The sequence below is a fragment of the Podarcis tiliguerta genome, assembly GCF_965153285.1.
Source record: "Podarcis tiliguerta genome assembly, chromosome: 16".
NCBI lineage: Eukaryota > Metazoa > Chordata > Lepidosauria > Squamata > Lacertidae > Podarcis > Podarcis tiliguerta.
This window is the reverse complement of record NC_139549.1, coordinates 6,963,095-6,986,325: the sequence shown is the minus strand read 5'-3', so window position 1 is coordinate 6,986,325 and position 23,231 is coordinate 6,963,095. Positions and strand designations below refer to the sequence as shown.

The 23,231-nt window shown below is 44.1% G+C and overlaps 3 protein-coding genes across 3 annotated transcripts; 1 reads left to right on the top strand and 2 right to left on the bottom strand.

Annotated features, from left to right (window-relative positions):
- Positions 1-4,712: 4,712 nt before the first annotated feature.
- LOC310666190 (uncharacterized protein) lies at positions 4,713-7,301 on the bottom strand. Its single transcript, XM_083416866.1, has 2 exons — positions 7,240-7,301; positions 4,713-5,467 (listed from the first exon to the last, which is right to left on the bottom strand). The coding sequence occupies exon 2, from the start codon at positions 5,447-5,449 to the stop codon at positions 4,958-4,960; it is 492 nt and encodes a 163-aa protein (XP_083272992.1). The 5' UTR covers positions 5,450-5,467; positions 7,240-7,301; the 3' UTR covers positions 4,713-4,957.
- Positions 7,302-11,282: 3,981 nt separating this feature from the next.
- On the top strand, positions 11,283-13,243 carry LOC310666191 (uncharacterized protein). Its single transcript, XM_083416867.1, has 2 exons — positions 11,283-11,368; positions 12,534-13,243. Exon 2 carries the CDS (start codon positions 12,552-12,554, stop codon positions 13,041-13,043), a length of 492 nt encoding a protein of 163 aa, XP_083272993.1. The 5' UTR covers positions 11,283-11,368; positions 12,534-12,551; the 3' UTR covers positions 13,044-13,243.
- Positions 13,244-21,343: 8,100 nt separating this feature from the next.
- LOC310666186 (uncharacterized protein) lies at positions 21,344-23,231 on the bottom strand. The gene is made up of 2 exons (XM_083416862.1): positions 23,152-23,231; positions 21,344-22,110 (listed from the first exon to the last, which is right to left on the bottom strand). Exon 2 carries the CDS (start codon positions 22,090-22,092, stop codon positions 21,595-21,597), a length of 498 nt encoding a protein of 165 aa, XP_083272988.1. The 5' UTR covers positions 22,093-22,110; positions 23,152-23,231; the 3' UTR covers positions 21,344-21,594.

Below are 23,231 nucleotides of genomic sequence, written 5' to 3'. Positions count from 1 at the left end.
TTCTATGTGGTTAAAATAAGGTCCAATCGCCTTGAGAGAATTATCATTTCCCCCTTTTTCAAAACAAGTGCTGAGTCCCCTTTTAGAGTGCCTCAAACCAGTATATCTGAAGGAGCGTCTCCACCTCCATCGTTCTGCCTGGACACTGAGGTCCAGCTCCGAGGGCCTTCTGGCGGTTCCCTCACTGCAAGAGGCCAAGTTACAGGGAGCCAGGCAGAGGGCCTTCTCAGTAGTGGCGCCCGCCCTGTGGAACGCCCTCCCATCAGATGTCAAAGCGATAAACAACTACCTGACATTCAGAAGACATCTGAAGGCAGCCCTGTTTAGGGGAGTTTTTAATATGTGACATTTTAGTGTATTTTTCATCTTTGTTGGAAGCCGCCCAGAGTGGCTGGGGAAACCTAGCCAGATGGGCGGGGTACAAATAAATAATAACAATAACAATAACAATAACAATTGTTGTTATTATTATTTATTCAGAGAAGCAACAGTCATAATAGCTGGATAATCTTTTGTAGTTATGCAACATTTGCATACATACACAGTGTGGAATGTATTGTGGACTACAGCTTTTGTAATCAATATGTTACAAGACTTTGGACAATAACATATTTTTGGTGGGTGATCATGTAGTCTAATGCTGCAGGATTATCCAGCCTCTCAGTCAGATACTGTATTTTGATAACAGTTTTAAATTATTGCATACACGAGTTAAAGAAATATATTAAGCACATTTAAACCTTTACTTCATTTTTTAAATCTGTAATCTGCATTTAAAGCCCTCCAAATCAGTGGCAATCACCACATCTTCTGGTACTGAATCTAGAAGTTTATGCATTTTGTGAAGAACTATATCCTTTTGCTTCCACTGAATTCTGCAAGATTCTGGTTCCCTGCATGACCCCTGCTTCTAGCAAGATGAGAAAGGGAGAAAAAAGTCTCTCTATACATTTTCTCGAATTTTGAGAGACAGAAATCCTCAGAATGTCCACGAGGTGGTTATGTTAGCAGACCAATTAGCCTTGAAGAGGAGGAAAGAGGCAAGCAAACTGCACAGAGAAAGGTGCTAATTCAGGTCAGTAGCATCTAGTACCCCAGCTCCTCAGTTAAAATGGCAAAAGCTGTAGACATCTCGCCCTAATAATAATAATTTTTATTTATACCGAACCCGACCCGGCCAGACCTGGGCTCAGGGCGGCTAACACCAGTAAAATTACAATAAAAACATACCAGAAAAACCCCCGATTTTAAATACAGGTTAAAATTCCATAGATCAAAACTATAAGGGGAGAGAAACATAAGGGTCAGACTGAGTCCAAACCAGTCCAAGCCCTCCCAAAAGGTCAAACTCTGTAAAATGAGGTTTGAGATAGCCGCAAACTTTGACACTGAGTTAATGGAGGAAATTTAATGAACAACAACACACATTGGGCATCTCTAGACACAGGTACAGGAATCACTTTATTAAGAGAAGATCTAAATACTTCCACAAATATGTTTCCTCACAAAACAGCAAAGGTCACCGACGGCATCCAGATTAGCTCCCAGTGTCTGAGGGAAAGATTTACTGGAGAGGGAGAGATGAGCCAAAATTCTTAGGCAGAATATACTGGGAGCCGGAGAGAAGGTTTACCCTGTCACTAGGAGTCAAAAGGCAAAAGCTGCTGTAAGCAAACCTGGAAACTGTTTTCTGTTAAGGCGGAGTCCGTGTCTAATATGCAGGGAGCTTATTCAGTTTGTGATGAAGCAGATACAGAAAGAGATGGATTCAAGAATAGCATCTCTCTCCTCACCAGACTTTGCTGAAATGACTGACTTCAAAAAGGAAGTAAATATAGACAGCAGATTGAAAATTATCTGAAGCAGTTCCTTTGACTGATGGAGTAAATGTATTTTGGGGAAAGGGGTTTTATGTCGGTTGTAGATGCCTAGGGAGTTGTGAAGCACTACAACAAATGGTAGTTTCCCAAAAGTGTAGGTGACAATTAATGAAACATCCCGTGTGCAGAACATTTGTGTATTAAGAAGATCAAGGAACTGGGAAGGGTGGGAACAGTGGCAAAGCATGGGTTGCCAGTGCCTGGGGCCATACAGAGTGGGATTAAATGGACAGAATATGCGTGCACATTCAGCCACCTAACAGCGTCCACGTCACCCAGCAGATTGCAACCACAGAGATAAGAGCACGTTTCTGAGTATAGTTCAAAGTGTTGGTGCTGACCTTTAAAGCCCTAAAAGGCCTCGGCCCAGAATACCTGAAGGAATGTCTCCACCCCCATCGTTCAGCCCAGACACTGAGGTCCAGCACCAAGGGCCTTCTGGCGGTTCCCTTACTGTGAGAAGTGAGGTTACAGGGAACCAGGAAGAGGGCCTTCTCGGTAGTGGCACCTGCCCTCCCATCAGATGTCAAAGAAATAAACAACTATCTGACTTTAAGAAGACATCTGAAGGCAGTCATGTTTAGAGAAGCTTTCAATGTTTGATGTTTTACCACGTTTTTAATATTGCGTTGGGAGCCAACAGAATTATTATTATTATTATTATATATGATGATGATGATGATGATGATGTCATTCTGTTGATTGGAGAGGTCACTTTCTGGTGAGGTCACTTCCTGTTTCACATAGAGAAGCCATTTTCAACTGGGCCCAGCAATGGAATTGCACAGCTGTATTGAGGCAGCACCAGGTGTTGAAATTTTGCACCCCTAGCAATTTTGTGCCCGGGGAATCACCCCTGTACTCCCCCACCCCAATCTATGCCACTGGCTGGGAACAATCAGGTCTTTGTAGACTCAGGTTTGTTTTTTTATGTAACTGGTTCCTCCCCAACGTAAAGAACAGATCTTGACTAAAACTCCTAGTGTAGCATGGCCATGGTTTGATTTGAATCAGTTGTTTTTCTTTCTGTTAAAACCATGCACAGCCATTTAAGCAGACTGAGAGTTGACTGCTTTAGAACAACTTATGGTGAATGCTCCTGCTACAACAAAGGGTGTAGGATCACAAGCTCATTGGGGGGGGGGAGTCTGGGAGAGAGAGAGGAGATCCCAGCAGACTTTAGGGATGCCAAAATTATCAATCTCTTTAAGAAAAGGTGATAAAATGAATTGCAGAAACTATCAAGGAATCTTTTTATTATCTGTGACCAGCAAAATTCTTGAAGAATCTTAGCAAACCATCTCCTAACAACATCTGAGGTTACCCTTCCTGAATCCCAAAAAGGTTTTAGACCTTCTAGGAGGACAGTGGACATGATTTTCACCTCCTGACAATTTCAAGAAAACTGCAGGGAGCAAAACCAACCCCCGTATATGTAATCCTCCAAGCAATGGAGCCGGTGTGGTGTAGTGCTTAAGAGCGGTAGACTCGTAATCTGGTGAACAGGGTTCGCGTCTCCGCTCCTCCTCATGCAGCTGCTGGGTGACCTTGGGCAAGTCACACTTCTCTGAAGTCTCTCAGCCCCACTCACCTCACAGACTGTTTGTTGTGGGGGAGGAAGGGAAAGGAGAATGTTAGCTGCTTTGAGACTCCTTCGGGTAGTGATAAAGTGGGATATCAAATCCAAACTCTTCTTCTTCTTGAAACTCTTACATAGCTGGTCTCTTACCCTTTTCTGTATTTCCCACATGATACCAGCGGTGACATCAATCTTAGTACTGGATCTTAGTACTGTACATATGTAGGGGTTTTTCAAATCTTCTTATCCATTTTGGATTCCGGAATTTAAAGAACTGAGTTTAATATACAAAATGAACCTACCCAACAACTTGCTTTGCTTGGAATAAAGGGCATGTCTTCTCCAACAATTGCTCATAAAGTACTCTTTATGTTTCTCCTCATAGTGGCACACATGGAAATAGTCATGTGATGGTGCACTGCCTTGGGCTTGGCAGTGCATGGTATTCGAGAGCTTGGACAATTGCTGTGGCTGAAAATCTGATGTGCCAGATTGTGAGACCAAGGAGAATTCTAACCCCCATCTTTTCTATAATGTGTGGCAACTATTTTTGGATTATATGTGTCAAGAAGGTTGTGTTGTTGTTCAGTGTCTTTATAAATGACTTGGATGAAGGAACTGAGTGGATGCTCATCAGATGTGCAGATGGCACCAAATAGGGAGGGGTAGGTAACACCACTGAAGACACAATCAGGATTCAAAATGACTGTAACAGATTGGAGAGCTGGGCTCGAATTAGCAAAATGAGTTTCAATAGGGACAAATGAAAGGTTCTGCATTTATCAAATAATTCAGGGTCTCCCTAGGCCAGCATACTCCAAGAATGTGCCAGTGTGAGAGACTACCATTCTACTTATCTCAAATCAAAGCCCACCTATCAGTCTCAGCATAAAAATGTATTGTGCTGCAACAAGCAAAATTCACCAAGAACTGACATTTAACATTCTGAAATACTACCGCAACATCCCAGCAGGGATTTCCTTCCAAAGAGCCCACCCCTCCTCAGACCTCCAAGGTACCCACCAAAATTGCTTCCAAGGAGACCTGACCCATAGCCATAGCTTCCTACCAGCACACAGTCTCTTAAAGTTGAAGCATAAAACCTCCAAACATCTGTCAGTTTTTTGTTGGCAAACATGCCTTGAGACACATTCCAGTTTTAATTTAGACAAAAAGTCGCTTCAGTCAGCTGGACAGCTTGCTGTGAGGAACTGAGGCCAAGTGTTACAAAAACCAACACACATGGGTTACCGTAATGCGCCAAAAGCTTTATTGAAAAGATTCAAGAAATGACATTGATAGCTGTATGAGAAATACAGAAGAAATTTAGCATATAAGCATCTTAGTTTTCTAGACTTCAAAGCGAAGAGGTGGGGGATGAAGAAGGTTCAACTTCAGCGGTGGTTTCTGGGATTAAGCTCTTTTGAACCATGCCCAATGGATCTGTATCAAGCTCTCTGATTATCAGTTCACAATATGCTTCTCAGGTTTAATTGGCCTATGCACAGATGCTAAAACGACGCCCGAACTTCCTTCCCCTCCCGTAACCCAAACCATAGCCGAAACCTCCAGAGCTTCCAAGGAGGCCAGACCCCAAGCCCCCATAGCCATAGCCTCCTACGATCCCGGAACCACCAACGGCACATGGAGTGTTGCCTCCAACAGCCACAGGCTCACAGCTGGCAGAGAGGATGGGCCCTGGGATGGTCACAACGGAGGCAGGTGGCTGGATCACGACCTCTGCTGGTGGGATCTGGTTGATGCAGGATGGAGCAACTCCTGCCAGGACTCCGAGGTTGGCTGCTCTTTCAGCACCTCCATAGCCATAGCCGAGACCACCAAATCCGTAGCCGAATCCTCTATTTCCATAGCCGAGACCTCCCAATCCATAGCCGAGACCACCATAGCCAAGACCTCCTGCTGATCCAAACCCAACAGTGGGGGTGGAAGCACAGGATGGGACAGCACAGGATGGACCACAGTCAACCATTGTTGGGTGGAGGTGAGTCTGAAAGCAAAAACACCAAGGGAGAAAATAAGTGTGGGGTACATCACTTCAATGACTAGTGCAGGGGTTCTGCCTGATATATTAGGATATTTCCCTTATTTCCATTTCACCCAACTCATACCATCTTTCCTGAATGAAAATCACCTGTCTTCCATTATTCGTCAAACATTAAGCCCTAAATCATGGATTCTGTATTGTCCTCTACATCATCACTACAGCTCTTCTCTTCCTTGTGGGTCCTAAATCCAGTCCCTGGTAATTCCAGGAAGGTTAGAGCCATGAGGTCTGAGCTCTTTCTTTGTAGGGGAAGGACCATCACTTTCTGGGGGAAGGACATATGTTTTGCATGCAGAAAGTCTCAAGTTCAGTCCCAGGAATCTCCAGGTTGAGCTGGGAAATGCTCCCTCTTTGAAACCTGGTCTGGAGAGTCACAGCTGGTCATTGAAGACAATACCAAGCTATATGGACCAAGATTCTGACTCAGTACAAGGCAGCTAAATACTTGATTTCATAAAAAAACCCACAAGATATACTGTACACAATACTGAGTTAGATGGACCAACACCCTGCTTTTTAAGCACAGATCTTCCATGAAATTTTGTTCCACAAAAAACACATTAATATTAGTCTGTGGTGCCCTCTGGTGTCAGTCCCCATGAAGGTTACATGATTGGTGAAATATGAAAAGGATTCCATTGAGCATTGGCACATGTATCCAACCATAGAGAGTGATGAGTGCTATAATTTTTTTGGTTCAATGAAAAAAAAATAGGTATAAAAGACAATTCCTGGAAATAAATCATGGACATAAAAACTGTTATACCTTTAAAACATACCCTTGCATGTTCCAAAACTTCCCTCCTTCCTGAACATAGGAAAAGAGCACACGGCTGGCAATTTTAAAATTGGTTTACTTACAAACCCTTCAAAGGTCAGTTTCATGTGCTTTTCCACTCATCAGTCAGACAAGTTGCACAGGCAGTACTGGGCTTAATTGCAGCATGATGAAAGTTCCTAATTATTTTTTACGGGAACTCAAGATTGGCTTGTGTAAGTCATGCGGCAAAGCTGGATCAACCAGCTTAGCGTCTTCACTTGCTGAACTTCTCAGTTAGACCGGGAGAGAACAAAACCTTGATTATCTAACCCCTCTGAAGGTGAGCTAACCCTGGCAAGACAGCTTACTCTATGGTCTTAACCCCTTCATGAATTAAAAAGACTTAAGCATATGAGGCTAGTTATCCCACAGTTTTGCTCACAGTAATGATAAATGCTGGATTTGCACGATGTGTGGTAGAATGGGACGCAGAATCCCAGCTTCCCAAGAAAACAGAGATACCTACTTCTGAAAGCACGTTTCAAATACTATAAGATGGGTGGTGGGCAGGGGGAGAGGCTGTAGTTAACTGGGAGAACATCTCCTCTGCATGCAGAATGTCATGGGCTGGGTGCAGCTGGGCAGGGACAGAATCTGAACAGAAATCCTGGATTTTTACTGGTGGTCATTGTAGGTAATACTGAGCTCAACAGGCTAACACTACAACCTGGGAGAAGGCAGCTTCCAGTTTTCAGAAGACTGTGTATACACAGATACAAACGCAAAGAAACCAGCCGAATACATTAAGTAATTCAATTTCTTAGTGCAAGATCTACACATCTCAAAGATTAATAGAATTTTGGTGTTCTCTTGGAGTTCAGAAATCTGAACCACTTGAAAGTTCAAGAATCATTTAAAGACAACATTCTAACATATATAGGTAGACTTGACTTACCAAAGTTTCCAAGGAGTAGAAATGGAGAGAAGTAGATCAAGCCAAGTGAAGCTGTTGAGATATCTCAGCCCAAGGAGCCCTTTTATACTATTTTGGCTGTGTCCCCTGATGGCCCCAGAGGTAGCTGGGATACACCCCCTTCACCCCAAGGCTTTAATTAGCAAACTGTTTCTGAAACATCTCATGCCCCCTAATTACTTTAATAAGAAAGAAAAATGATGCAAAATCGTTAGCATTTCCTCAGCTCCCCACAATGCGCCTTGCCCTTTCTGACACTTTTGATCTTTGCATTTTCATTCTTCTGCTAAACAAATTTAATGAAACATAAAATTGCTTGCATGTTCCATGCTTTCAGACAGATCAGCAGATACCCTGTCCCTATTCAATCTCTCTAAAGTAGCTGAAGTAGCTGGTTATCTTCTCAGCAGCTTGTGATACTGTCAGACATAGGATTTCAGTTGATCAGTCCATGCACAGAACAAAACTCTTGTTTTCTTTGCCTAGAGCTTAGCTTGCCGACCAGAAGGTTGGCGGTTTGAATCCCTGCGATGGGGTGAGCTCCCATTGCTCGGTTTCTGCTTGTGCCTACCTAGCATGTCAAAGTGCAAGTAGATAAATAGGTACCACTCCGGCGGGAAGGTAAACGGCATTTCCATGCGCTGCTCTGGTTCACCAGAAGCGGCTTAGTCATGCTGGCCACATGACCCGGAAGCTGTCTGCAGACGAACGCCGGCTCCCTCGGCCTCTAGAGTGAGATGAGCACACAACCCCAGAGTCATCCGCGACTGGACTTAGCGGTCAGGGGTCCCTTTACCTTAACCTAATGTTTATTAAATTTTCTGCTCTACAATTTAAAGTCCTCAATTTTTACATCCTTAAGATATCAATGACTTCCATTTTTCTCTTCTCTTCCATTCTATGATTCATTTTACATATCATAAATCCCTGCATATTTTATAGAAACTATACCATTCAGTATTCCATTATTACATCCATCATAACTTATTTACACTGTTGAATTTATCTTAATGCTGCCAGCATTTTCACCTGTCCACTGTTATTTCCCATATATTCAATAAACTTTTTCCAATCTTCTCTAAACATATGCTTTTCTTGTTCTCTTATTCTATATGCTAAGTCTGCAAGCTGCACATATTCTGCCAACTTAAGTTGCCATTCTTCTTTGGTTGGGACCTTGTTAGTTTTCCATTTTGGGGCTAACAAAACATGGGCCGCAGTAGTGGCATATAAATAACGTGTTTTGACACCTGGGAATTTCAGTCTGAATTATCCCCAACAGAAAGGACTCTGGTTTGGGGGGGGGGAGTACTTTTAAATATGTTTTTCAATTCATTATGGATCATTTCCCAATACTCTTTTACCCTTTTACAAGTCCGCCACATATGAAAGAACGTTCCCTCAACCTCTTTGCATCTCCAGCACTTATCTGATTCAGTCTTATGCATCTTTGCCTACTCAGAGTAAATCATTTTCAAGTTGTTCTCCTTCAAAGAATAACATGCTGTGAACTTCAGATCACTTTTCCAGAGTTTTCCCCAGAGGTTAAAACCTTTAGTGTGAACAAAACTCTTGTTTTCTGCCTCCAATGTAAGAGGAAGGAATGGAGAACAGCAGCAACAACAAGAGGCTTCTGCATGTTTCATACTGATAGATAGATCAACAGATACCCTGCCCCATTCATTCTCTTAAAAGATGTGCAGTAGCTGGAAATAGGCTCAATAGGTTATTTGACTTCCATACTTAGGATTTCAGCTGAACATCCCATGCACAAAATATTGCCATTGTTTTCTGCCTCCACGGCCAGATACAATATGCTTCTGTTTACCAGTAGCTGGGAATCAAAGTTTGGGGCAAGTGCTAGTGAAATCATGACCGTCTTGTGGGCTTCCCAGCTGATTGGCAAGAGTTTGCAAATGTTCACAATAACTTGAAGTCCCCTCTCCTGAAAATGAGGTAATGAAGGTATTGAAGGCAAGGATGATGATACTTTTGATCCAGAGACATCTGGAGGGGCAACAGATTCCACACCAGACACCTGTCCCAAATCAGATATCAAATTCACTTACATTACTAGACGCCTGTGATTTTGTGAATTTCTAAACTGCCTGTAAGTTGTTATGTCAAAGCAGCTAACACAAGGCAAGATTAACAAAAGCCATCAATACTCATCTGTTTCTATATTCAACTTTGAAATCACCCTGTCCTCGTCTGACCCATCGATATGCAAGAGCAAATGGACACATAGATGAGATGGTGCCTTCCGTAAAGATCTGTAGCTATCCATCTACCTCCCTTGTTAGATTTTTGCAGAAATGCTAGTTATTTCCAACTAAAGTCATGCTGATAGTAGACCTGTTGAAAGCAACCAGCAAGTCAGTCATCACAATTGATTTTGATGGATGTAACCTGAGAATGACTTTCTTAGGTAAAACCCACCAACCTGTCACCACCATCCAGCTATGCTTGTGTGTGATTTTCTGCCTTTAAATGATTTTGTTTTCAGTTGCAGCCTTTGAATACATTTCATGGCTTCCCAATATGAAAGTTTTAATTCCTTTTAAAAGCCATTTTTAAAAAGAAAAGTGTCGCCATTTTCTTTTGATTTCAAATCTTTACTCGTTTTATATTTCTGGCTTGGACTTGGTTCCAAGAAGCAAATTTCGTAACAGCGTCTGGGATCTGCAATGCAACTGATTCCCAGAGGAAGAGGTTATTGGCGCTGAAGTACCTTTTCCTCCCATCCTGCAATTCCCTTAGTAGGGTTGGGTTGTGGAAGCCAAAGAGAGCTGTCGAGCACTGCCTTGGATTTTTCACCAGGGCTTTCTCGGCCGTGGCCCCGATCTGGTGGAACGCTCTGTCACAAGAGTCTAGGGTCCTGCGGGACTTGACATTGTTCCACATGGCCTGCAAGACAGAGCTGTTCTGCCAGGTCTTTGGCCAAGGCACAGTCTGACCCCCTCTCTCCTTCTGTAATCTTCATAGAACTCTAACCCGATGGTTGCCATTAATTTGATTCTTAATTGATTCTAGAATGTATTTTAATTAATTGACTGTGCAATTTTATGTACACTGTGCTATTTTTACCTGTTGTTAGCCACTCTGAGCCCGGCTTTGGCCAGGGAGGGCAGGATATTATTATTATTATTATTATTATTATTATTATTATTATTATTATGTGTTTATGGGAGGGGTATCTACATCTCTTAAACACATACAAACATACACTACTGCTTCTCTTATTTTCAAATAAGGACTGCTCCTGCTCTGAAGTACACCACTTCAGATTAACCCTAAACTTTGCTGGGCTGAAGGAAACATCTCTGACATGCCAGGATGAGTGCAAGTGAAGATAAGAATATAAAGAAAGATCATTGCAGTTGGCTCAAACCAAAGAGCTATATCCTCTAGCATCTTGTTTCCTACAGTAGACAACGAGATGCTTCTTGGTTATCCCAGAAGGAAAGCATGGGGGACATAGCTCTTTCCAACTCTCTCCCTCCAACTGGTGTTGATATTGCTGGACTCAGGTCTGGCTTGCTAGCATTTTGGTAAGGGATCTGGTGGGCAAGAGAGAGAAAGGGATGTCGTATTTGATGGGCTTTTTGGCCTTGTTCAGCAGGACTCTTCTGATGTACCTGTGGCATTCAAAGACACTGTTTTCCACTGTTACTGGAGATGTCTCAGAATCCTGTATGCATATGCAAAAAGCTTTGATGATGTCCTACAGACCCCGGTGCTGATGAAAGAGCTTTGATGATCTCCATCTCCTCCCTCTGGGTGTTTCTGCTTTGAAACATCAGACAAACTGGAGCTATTTGACTCGAGGTCAGCAAAATTAAAAGGAAGGGAGGCACAAAGGAATAGGTGTCATGATTATGCTGCACTGTTACCACAGTTTAATTTTGTGGCCTCCCTCTTTGTGCTTCGTAAACTGATTTTTTAAGTATTATTATTTTTTTGCACATGAAAGAACAATTGCCAACAATGATTAGCTGGAAAGAGGCACTGGGGAGGCTGGCTGAACTGTATAAAAGCTCAGACTTCCTTCAGTTCCTCCAACAACTCCATCTGACTCTTCCATCTTTACTTCATCTTCTCAAAGAAGCAGGTAAGTCTATTTTCTAGGTGGAATATTCCCAGAGTTGTCAAAGGATAGGCTAGATGGACTTTCCAGTTAGGACAGGGATGGCTATCCTGTGGTCCTTGAGATGTTGCTCACATCATCCCTGACCATTAGGAATGATGCCTAAGGTGACTTGGGATACTGAACAACTGGAGGGCCACAGGTTCCCCAACCCTACGTTACCCTCTGTAAGTATATTTAATATGTGATCCCTGGCTGTTGGGACACTTGTCTAGGGGAAAAAAAAGGAGAAAGAGGGAACTTGCACATGTTGTTGAGCCATAACTCCCATCGTCCTCGACCATTTGACATGCGGGCTGAGGCGGATGAGAGTTAGAAGCTGGCTCTGCCATCTTACATTTAGGAAGGCTAAGGTGGGAAATTCATATTAATGAACTCTAACTTCGTTAGGGAGAATTGTGATGTTTGGAAGGCACCACCAGCTTTCCATTGTCTCCCTGAATGTAATTTAAACACAGTCAGGGATAAACAGAAAGGTGCTCACATGCACACAGGCACACTTCTCTAATATCTTCATTTTACTGATAAGTAAGCCCTGTTGTGTTCACAGATGCTTACTCCCAGGTAAATAGATAAAGGATTGCAGCTTCTCTCTCTCTCTCTCTCTCTCTCTCTCTCTCCTTCCTTCCTTCCTTCCTTCCTTCCTTTCTCATTCCCACCTTGCTAGAAAATGGTTTATTGTGCTCCAGTCTGTTAAAAAAATTGTTTTTGATAGTATTGTAGACATAGCATGCTATTTAAAATTCAGAGCACCACCACTGAATCATCCTTCCAATATCTATGAGTATTTTCTTATTTTTCTACAGCATCTACCACAGGGGTGTAGTTCTCACTCAGTAGTTATCGTGAGGTTCCTATAGTCTCATCACCCTTCTCTGTTGTTCATGCTGCTTGGGTCTGATGGGAGTTGAAGTCTGCAACATCAGAAAAAACTACACACTGACTCCCTTTGATGTACCCTATATCTCAGGTTTTATAATTATTTGATCCTCTTTGGTTTTCATGCTCCGTATTCAACTCAGTTCTTCAGTTGTATACTTTAGATTCTTCAGCCAGAGTTGACTGTGGTCCACCCCCATTGAAGTGATGTACCCACACTTATTTTCTCCCTTGGTGTTTTTGCTTCCAGACTCACCTCCATCCAACAATGGTTGACTGTGGTCCATCCTGCGCTGTCCCATCCTGTGCTTCCACCCCCACTGTTGGGTTTGGATCAGCAGGAGGTCTTGGCTATGGTGGTCTCGGCTATGGATTGGGAGGTCTTGGCTATGGAAATGGAGGATTCGGTTACGGATATGGTGGTCTTGGCTATGGATATGGAGGTGCTGAAAGAGCAGCCAACCTTGGAGTCCTGTCAGGAGTCATCCCATCCTGCATCAACCAAGTCCCACCAGCAGAAGTTGTGATCCAGCCACCTGCCGCCGTTGTGACCATCCCAGGGCCCATCCTCTCTGCCAGCTGTGAGCCTGTGGCTGTTGGAGGCAACACTCCATGTGCCGTTGGTGGTTCCGGGATCGTAGGAGGCTATGGGGGCTTGGGCTTTGGGTCTGGTCTCCTTGGAAGCTCTGGGGGCTTTGGCTATGGTTTGGGTTACGGGAGGGGAAGGAAGTTTGGGCGTCGTTTTAGCATCTGTTCATAGGCCCATTAAACCTGAGAAGCATATCCTGGACTGATATTCAAGTGCTGAATAACTAAATAACCATGGCTGAAAAATCACCCCCTTTTCTTTTAAAGTAGAGAAGAATAAGATCCTTCCACACTGTTCGTCTTCCTTGCTTCTTGTACAACTCTATGTACCATTTCCTCGAACTTTTCAATAAAGCTTCTTCATTCTTAGAATGTTTGTGTCTTGGTTTTTGAACACTGAGCCTCAGTTCTTCATAGCAAGCTGTTCAGGACTTCAGGTATCTGAAGCACCCTTGGCCCATATTAAAACTGGGGTGGGGGGGGGAGCCCTCCATTCTAGCACCCTGAATGCTTTACTTATATGTGGAAATAAATTAAGATATAGTCATCTTGATAAAATTCACATTTCCCTCTTTTTCAACACGAGTGCAGCGTCGTCCTTCAGAGTGCCATGAATAGTTATTCATTCAGGGGGAAAACTTGCCTTGAAACTGGAGCTAAGAATTAAGTTCGTAACCAGAGGTACCACTGTACATGTAAAAAGGGTTTAGGAGTCTTGGTGGACCACAAGCTTAACATGAGTCAACAGTGTGATGAAACAGGGGGGAAAAAGACACACAAAAAAGAAGCTATTGCTATTCTAGGCTGCATCAACAGAAGTCTAGTGTCCAGATCAAAGGAAGTAATAGTACCACTCTATGCAGCCTTGGTCTGACCACACCTGGAATACTGTGTCCAGTTCTGGATGCCACAATTTAAGAAGGATATTGAGAAGCTGGAATGTGTGCAGAGGTGTGTGAGCTTCATGGCCAAGTGGGGATTTAACTCTTGGTTTCCCAGGTCCTACTTTGACACTCTAGTCACCACCCCCATTCACCACCCTCCCCTCACCAGCCATGAAGGTTTGGATTATTCCATATTGCTTCAGTGAGTGTCTCCAATGAGAAAGGGAGGCAACAGATATCCCTGTTTCAGCCTTCGCAGTATTTCAATATAGAATATTAGCTGAATTTGATGCAAAATCCTTGGTTTACACAGTGGTGCCTCGCAAGACGAAATTAATTCGTTCTGCGAGTTTTTTCGTCTTGTGAATTTTTCGTCTTGCGAAGCACGGTTTCCCATAGGAAATGCATTGACGGTTTTAAGAAAAAGGCGCAAGACGTTTTCCTCTTGCGAAGCAAGCCCATAGGGAAATTCGTCTTGCGAAGCAACTCAAAAAACAAAAAACTCTTTCATCTTGTGAGTTTTTCGTCTTGCGAGGCATTCGTCTTGTGAGGTACCACTGTAGTTTTTTTGGGTTTTTTACCGGTCTTAAAAATGTAAATCCAGGGCCATAAACTAGAACTATCTTAAAACAATGCTATTCAGGGCAATCAAATACCTCACATCGTAGATCTATAAATAACATGAAATAAAATAAATGCGAACTTTTTGGGGGGTCTATTTAAGAGGGTTATGGGTCAATAAGAATCTGCATCCTCCTGACCATGCCCTGACTTGGGAATGATTATGATGCAGAATGCTAGCTAAGTATCAGGGATTTTGCCTCCTCACAAAATAATATAATATAAAAAAAATGATGGATGACCCAGGGCTCTATCGTTTTTCCAGCTTTTGTGTAGCATATTCATTTTCTTCTCCTGAAATTTCCTAATTTAAATCTTCTCTATAGGTAGGGTCAATTGGCTGCAAAAATTGGCTTCATTGGTAATTAGTGTAAGTAATATCTTCCCTTTGGAGTGTGATTACCTCGCAGTGGGTCGACCTGGCTTGTGTGACGGAGACCTGGGTGCACGAAGGGGAAACTGTTACCTTACGAGAGATGGTGCCCCTGGGTTTCTCCGTCCTCCACCAGTCACGGACTGTGGGCTGGGGGGAGGGATGGCATTATTAATCTGGGAATATTGTTCTTTCGGGGCTCTACCATCGCCATCGATCCCCGGCATTGAATGTGTTGGCCTAGTGTGGGGCTCTGAGGTGAGCTTGGCTGTCTGGCTGGTGTACCGGCCACCTAGCGCACCAGCAGCCACCCTGTCAGGCCTGCTGGAGGCTGTGGCCGGCTGGGCCTTGGAGTTCCCTAACCTATTGGTATTGGGGGACTTCAACATCCATGCTGATGCCACTCCCTCCTCACAGGCTCTGGACCTGGTGTCTTCCATGACGACACTAGGGCTCTCCCAGTTTGTTTCGGGCCCCACACATCAAGCAGGCCGCACGCTGGATTTGATCTTTGGCGCCGGTATAGAAGTGATCATGTCTCCTTCGATGAAGGTGCCATGGTCTGATCACTATGCTCTGAAAGCCAGGATTGACTTTCCACCCCCACCCTGCTTAGGTGGCGAGCCAATTTGGGCTCGCCTGCAGAGGCTGATGGACCCTGATAGATTCCGTCAAGCCTTGCGGGACCTTGCTCCCCCTGGTGACTCATTGACTGAGCTTGTTGAGGGCTGGAATATCCAGCTCCTGGCAGACATCGATGAGATCGTACCTAAGTGCCCTCTGCGACCCCACAGACACCGGGCTCCCTGGTTTACCGAGGAGCTTCGGAAAATGAAGCGGGACCTCGGACGGCTACAGTGAGTATGGCAGGGTGCCCGTGATGGAGCCTCAAGAACATCTTATAGGGCTTTTATGAAAACCTATGAGATGGAGGTGAAGGGCTCTAAGAAGTCTTACTTCATGGCCTCCATTGCATCCGCTAGCTCTTGCCCGGCGCAATTATTTAGTATAATTAGGTCTTTAACGTCCTTGAAGGACAGCCAAATTTAAATAACAATTTGACACACAGTTGTGAGGCATTTGTGAGCTTTTTTGCGGAGAAGGTCCTGTTGCTCCGCCATGACCTCCCTGCCAATTTGGATACAATAAAGGAACTGGAGGCCCCTCGACTGTCCTCGGGTCCAGTATTGGACTACTTTGACCGGATATCCCCAGCCGATGTGGAAAGACTCCTCCGAGCTGGAAAGCCCACCACCTGTACTCTCGACCAGTACCCATCTTGGCTGATTAGAGGGTGTCCAGACGAGGTGCGGGCCCCCCTGGGGGATATCATCAATTTGTCCCTTGGCACCGGGATATTCCCAGGGAAATTGAAGTAGGCAGTGGTGCGCCCGCTCTTAAAGAAAACATCATTAGATCCCTTAGATCTATCCAATTACCGCCCGGTTTCGAATCTTCCATTCCTGGGTAAGGTGATTCAGAGTGGTTGCTGAACAGCTTGGCAGGTTTCTGGATGAAACATCGGCTCTGGATCCATTCCAGTCCGGCTTCCGCGCTGGTCATGGGACCGAGACAGCTCTGGTCGCCCTAACAGATGATCTCCGCAGGCAGCTGGATCGAGGCGGGTCGGGGCTGCTGATTCTTCTAGACCTGTCAGCAGCCTTCGACATGGTCCATCACAAACTCCTGGACCACCGCCTTGCCGACGTGGGGATCCAGGGCACAGTCCTTCAGTGGCTGCACTCGTTTCTCTCTGGTCGGGGACAGAGGGTGGCACTTGGGGGGAATTGTCATCGCGCCACTCCTTGGTGTGTGGAGTGCCTCAGGGTGCGATACTCTCCCCGATGCTTTTAAACATCTTTATGCGCCCCCTCACCCAGCTTGTCCGGAGTTTTGGGCTGGGTTGCCATCAGTATGCCGATGACACCCAACTCTATCTGTTGATGGATGGCCATCCTGACTCGGCCCCAGACACACTGACCAGATGTCTGGAAGCTGTGGCTGGATGGTTACATGGGAGCCGGTTGAAGTTAAATCCTTTGAAGACAAAGGTCCTCTGGCTGGGACGGGACAATATGGGATTGATGGGGCAACTCCCATCTCTTGCGGGGGTGTAATTAGTGCCAGCACCGTCCATTAAGAGTTTGGGTGTAATCTTTGATACCTTCCTCTCTATGGAGGCGCAGATTACAGCTATAACAAAGGCAGCATTTTTTCATCTCCCCCAAGCTAAGCAGTTGGCTCCTTATCTCTCTTGCCCTGACCTAGCCACTGTGATCCACGCGACAGTCACCTCCAGACTGGATTATTGTAACTCGCTCTACGTGGGGCTGCCCTTGAGACTGACCCAGAAACTCCAGCGGGTGCAGAATGCTGCGGCGAGACTCCTTATGGGGTCTTCGCTGTGAGATCACATTCATCCGGTTACTATACCAGCTGCACTGGCTCCCGGTGGAGTACAGGATCAGGTTTAAGGTGCTGGTTTTAACCTTCAAAGCCCTACACGGCCTAGGACCCTCGTACCTACGGGACTGCCTCTCCTGGTATGTCCCACAGAGGAACTTACGGTCTGCAAATAAAAACATCTTGAAGGTCCCAGGTCTCAGAGAGGTTAGGCTGGCCTCAACTAGAGCCAGGGCTTTGTCGGCTGCGGCTCCAATCTGGTGGAACGCTCTGTCACAAAAGACTAGGGCCCTGCGGGACCTGACATCTTTCCGCAGGGCCTGCAAGACAGAGCTGTTCCACCAGGCCTTTGGTCAGGGTGCAGCCTGACTCCCTTCTCTGGCAAACTGCACAGAATTTTGCTTAACGGTTGCCATCAATTTGATTTTAATTATTTTTTGTAATGAAATGTTTTTAGAATGTTGGATTATTTGATTGTTGTTAGCCGCCCTGAGCCCGGCTAAGGCTGGGGAGGGCAGGATATAAATAAAATTTATTTATTTATTTATTTATTATCAATATAACTTTAAATAGTAGCTTGCAAAAAAAAGGATATTGATTTCTTTGGGGTCATACATCAATTGGACATTTGCTTGATGCATAGCAATAATGTGAGATTTAAGTTTGCTTACAGCTGGAATAATTGCTATTAATTTAATGTTTCTATCCCCTGCCTCATAATAGTTCTGTTTTAAGAACAGTATTAATTTAGCAATTTTGTGTAATGTGAGAGCCTCTAGTTATTTTCTTTTGACAATTATTTTGGCATACATATGGTTGGGCCCAGCTCCTTTCTGCTTTAATTCCAAATCTTGCATTCTGCCATGATTTGTGTCTTTGGAAGAGAGCTCAATTTCTTTGTCTCATCCACAATACAAATGCCTCAGACATCCCCAAGAATACTGTGTTGGACACCACGTGAGACATTCCTATTGAAATAATTTGTTATAGCCATTTGGTTTGCCTCCTCTGAGATATCATGGTATAACAGGGATGGGTCCAACTGCCAAATAGGTTCAGGGGTGATGTGATCTTGAATTTGCAACATGACTGTGGTAGGGGGATGATCTGAAAGGATTATAGCTTCAAATTATATATATTTAATGCCAATATAAAGACTGGAATATTTGCAATTTCTTAGAATAACTGAATCTTGGAAGAAATAGAAATATATTCTACAGCTGTCCAATTCAGAAAATGCCACACATCCACTAAATTGCATCTGTTCAAAAATGGGAGCATACCCTTCTTTCCAGATTACTGGTCATGTGATGTGCTGGAAATTCTGTTGAGAGCAAGTTTCTTATAAATAACATTCAAATTCCAAGAAAATATAGTCTCACCAATATTATATATATATATATATATATATATATATATTTGCTTTCGTAGATTTTCACGGGTACAGGAATGCAGGTTTTGGTGTCCTCGGGTGTCTTCCCGTGTAAAAGTTGGGGTGTCTAGGCGACGTTTCGACGAGGTCTCACTCGTCATCTTCAGGCTGGTGCTTTCGGCTTCTTGTTACTGGAACAGAGCTTGAAGGTTTCCTCCCCGTAGAGGTGAGATATTTGCTTTCGTAGATTTTCTCTGTTCCAGTAACAAGAAGCCGAAAGCACCAGCCTGAAGATGACGAGTGAGACCTCGTCGAAACGTCGCCTAGACACCCCAACTTTTACACGGGAAGACACCCGAGGACACCAAAACCTGCATATATATATATATATATATATATATATATATATATGCATGCAAACACCTAAGCATTTGAGCTATAAAGGGGGTGGATTATTACTCATAAACAGATGAGAAAGTAAGGGGATGATTGTATAGTTCCCCAGCCACAAAAATATTTTCTTCTCTGTCTTGGTTTTTATTTTTGTACCTGAAAGTGAAATGATCGAGATATAAATATGGTCACCCCTCTGGAATACCTATACAGTGGTACCTCGGGTTAATTACTTAATTCGTTCCGGAGGTCTGTACTTAACCTGAAACTGTTTTTAACCTGAAGCACCACTTTAGCTAATGGGGCCTCCTGCTGCTACCACGCCACCAGAGCACGATTTCTGTTCTTATCCTGAAGCAAAGTTCTTAACCTGAAGCACTATTTCTGGGTTAGCGGAGACTGTAACCTGAAGCATATGTAACCTGAAGCGTATGTAATCCGAGGTACCACTGTATCCAGCTGCCATACAGTTACTACCAAAGTAGAAGTGGGATAATAATCTATGAGTAGTGGTCACATGGGGTGTCTGTTGTAGAAAAAAAATAATGTAGGGCCTCTGCCTTCTAGTACAGTCAGAGACCCTCCATCACTTGATGGCATCCCCCAGCCCTCATAAATTTATAGAAACAATATGGATATCTGCCATATCAATTATTTTCTTTCAGTAATATGTTTTAATGACCTTAGCTGAATCATATTGCACACACATATCTGAGCAAAACACCAATCCCATAAACATTTAACCCTTGGGCTTCTCTCATATAATAGTTTGGTTTGTTTGTGGTTCATGACATGAAAGCTACCTTGCTTGTCTCCTTCTCTCATAAGACTAGAACTGACTGTTGAACTATTTAGGACCCAGAGGGGAGGGACTTCACACAGAATATATTTGAATAATGGTATTCCCTCCTACAACAATTAAAGAGATGGCCATCAACTTGGATGTTGCTAAGAGAGGATTGTGCTGGAGGAGACTCTTGAGAGACCCATGGACTGCAAGAAGATCAAACCTATCCATTCTTAAGGAAAGGAGGGGTGGGAATTCAAGAAGAAACTTTGTATATTAAAACAATGTATATGATAATAAATGCTTGGAAATATTATATATATATATATATATATATAGTTGAGTTGAAAGAGCGGTGGACTCAACATCTGGTGAACCGGGTTCGCATCCCCACTCCTCCATATGCAGCTGCTGGGTGACCTTGGGCCAGTCACACTTATCAGAAGTCTCTCAGCCTCACTCACCTCACAGAGTGTTTGTTTGGGGGACGAAGGGAAAGGAGATTGTTAGCTGCTTCGAAACTCCTTAAGGGGAGTGAAAGGCAGGATATCAAGTCCAAATTCTTCTTCTTCTTCTTCTTCTTCTTCTTCTTCTTCTTCTTCTTCTTCTTCTCCTCCAACCTCCTGCAATGCAGGAATCTCAGCTAAAGCATCCATGGCAGATGGCCATCCAACTTGAATGTTTAGTCAGAATCTCCTTTCTTGTAACTTGAAGCCATTGGTCCCTACAAGTGGACTTAATGGGACAACTAGTTGTCTACTGTGAGAGCCGAGTCTTTGAGTAAATGGAGCTTTGGCCTTATTTAGAAGGCCTGCTCTAATGTCATGGTAAGGGCAGTGCCCCCAAATGCAACTTGTAAATAAATGTGTGCTTGTGTAGATAAAATGGTAAGTAGCTGCTATCTGTTTAAATTCCATCAAGCCACACTTTTAAGAAGTCAGGAGAGATCAGCTTGAGTCATTACCCACCACCACCACAAAGCCCAGTAATCTAGATATATAAACCAGAGATGTTCCAAAGGGAATGAATGCCAGATGTTGGAAGACTCAGCACAAAAAGAAGGATTTATTTGTGGAATTCTACTGCAAATAGGCAAGTGTACAGATAGCAGAAATGAACAAGGCAAAGGCGCATTTAGTACAATGTAGCCCTGAACTCATTCATGGATTAAATACTTTCAAGGGGGAAAGAAGGAGGAAGGAAACGCAGCTGGAATTCATGCAAACGACGTTGGCTTCTCTGATGGTCCCAGGACAAGACACTGCATCATCTTCACCCATTCAGGGTCATTCCTGGCATCATCACACATATGTTCTTCAAGAGTTCAATATATCTCAAAGCACATACTACCGCAACATCCCAGCAGGGATTTCCTTCCAAAGAGCCCACCCCTCCTCAGACCTCCAAGGTAGCCACCAAAATTGCTTCCAAGGAGACCTGACCCATAGCCATAGCTTCCTACCAGCACAGAATCTCTTAAAGTTGAAGTATAAAACCTCCAAACATCTGTCAATTTTTTGTTGGCAAACATGCCTTGAGACACATTCTAGTTTTAATTTAGACAAAAATTACTTCAGTCAGCTGGACGGCTTGCTGTGTGTAACTGAGGCCAAGTGTTACAAAAACCAGCACACATGCGTTACTGTAATGCGCCAAAAGCTTTATTGAAAAGATTCAAGAAATGACATTGATAGCTGTATGAGAAATACAGAAGAAATTTAGCATATAAGCATCTTAGTTTTCTAGACTTCAAAGCGAAGAGGTGGGGGATGAAGAAGGTTCAACTTCAGCAGTGGTTTCTGGGATTAAGCTCTTTTGAACCATGCCCAATGGATCTGTATCAAGCTCTCTGATTATCAGTTCATAATATGCTTCTCAGGTTTAATTGGCCTATGCACAGATGCTAAAACGACGCCCGAACTTCCTTCCCCTCCCGTAGCCCAAACCATAGCCGAAACCTCCAGAGCTTCCAAGGAGGCCAGACCCCAAGCCCAAGCCCCCATAGCCATAGCCTCCTACGATCCCGGAACCACCAACAGCACATGGAGTGTTGCCTCCAACAGCCACAGGCTCACAGCTGGCAGAGAGGATGGGCCCTGGGATGGTCACAACGCAGGCAGGTGGCTGGATCACAACTTCTGCTGGTGGGACTTGGTTGATGCAGGATGGGATGACTCCTGACAGGACTCCGAGGTTGGCTGCTCTTTCAGCACCTCCATATCCATAGCCAAGACCACCATATCCGTAACCGAATCCTCCATTTCCATAGCCAAGACCTCCCAATCCATAGCCGAGACCACCATAGCCAAGACCTCCTGCTGAGCCAAACCCAACAGTGGGGGTGGAAGCACAGGATGGGACAGCACAGGATGGACCACAGTCAACCATTGTTGGATGCAGGTGAGTCTGAAACACACCAAGGGAAAAAATAAGTGTGGGTACATCACTTCAATGGGGAATGCAGGGGATCTGTCAGAGGTGATAGGATATTTCCCCCATTCCCATTTTCCCCAACTTAAACCATCTTCCTTTCTCCTTGATTGAAAATCAGCTGTTTTCTGTTATTCAACAAACATTAAGCACTAATTCATGGATTTTGTATTGTCCACTACAACCTTTCTCTCTATTGTGGGTCCTAAATCTTATCCCTCATGGTCCCAGGAACGTCAGGGAATGTCCCTTGCCTGAAGTCCTGTAGAGCAGCTTCTAGTCAGTGTAGACAATACTGAACTAGGGGTCCAGTGGTCTGACACGGTACAGGTCAACTTCATATGCTTCTATTTAAGTCAGTGCTTTAGACAGAGCCTTGAAGTCCAGGCTCTTTCTTTGTTTCTATGGGAAAGGTCATAGGGTCATTGCTCAGTGGCAGGATGCATGGTTTGCATGCAGAAAGTCCCAGGTTCAGTTCCAGGTTGAGCTGGTAAATGCTCCCTCCTTGAAACTTTGGAGAGTCACAGCTGGTCATTGTAGACGATACTAATTTGGATGGACCAAGAGTCTAACTCAGTATAAGACAGCTAAATACATGATTTCATAAGATAGATACAGAAAAGAAGCCAACCAACAACATGAAGGATTAAGATTCCTGGTTGAAGGTCCCTTTGGCGAGCCCATAAAATATTTGAGTGGGCTGCCTTCCCCCCAAGTTGATTAGCATTGCCATTCAAATGGTGTAGGCGTGCTTACCTGCCCCCCATATTTTATTCAATTTGGCACCCCTGGGGAGAGCTATCCACCTCACAGAATAAAAGAGTTGGAATTCTGATCAGTGCAAGAATCATACAAATGCAAGATCCCAGCGTAGACTCATAGAATGGTAGAGTTGAAAGGGACCAAGAAGGTAATCTAGCTCAACCAATCCAGGAATCTTTTTGCCCAGTGTGGGGCTCGAATCCACGATCCTGAGGCTAAGAGCCTCATGCTCTACCAAGTGAACAAGTGACTTACCAAAGTCTCAGAAGAGTAGAAATGGAGAGAAGGAGATGAAGTTCAGGGAAGCTGTTGAGATATCTCAGCCCAGGGAACCC

Bases quoted from the DNA above. Each gene is read 5' to 3' on its own strand.
- LOC310666190 (XM_083416866.1), bottom strand. From the start codon at position 5,449: ATGGTTGACTGTGGTCCATCCTGTGCTGTCCCATCCTGTGCTTCCACC.
- LOC310666191 (XM_083416867.1), top strand. From the start codon at position 12,552: ATGGTTGACTGTGGTCCATCCTGCGCTGTCCCATCCTGTGCTTCCACC.
- LOC310666186 (XM_083416862.1), bottom strand. From the start codon at position 22,092: ATGGTTGACTGTGGTCCATCCTGTGCTGTCCCATCCTGTGCTTCCACC.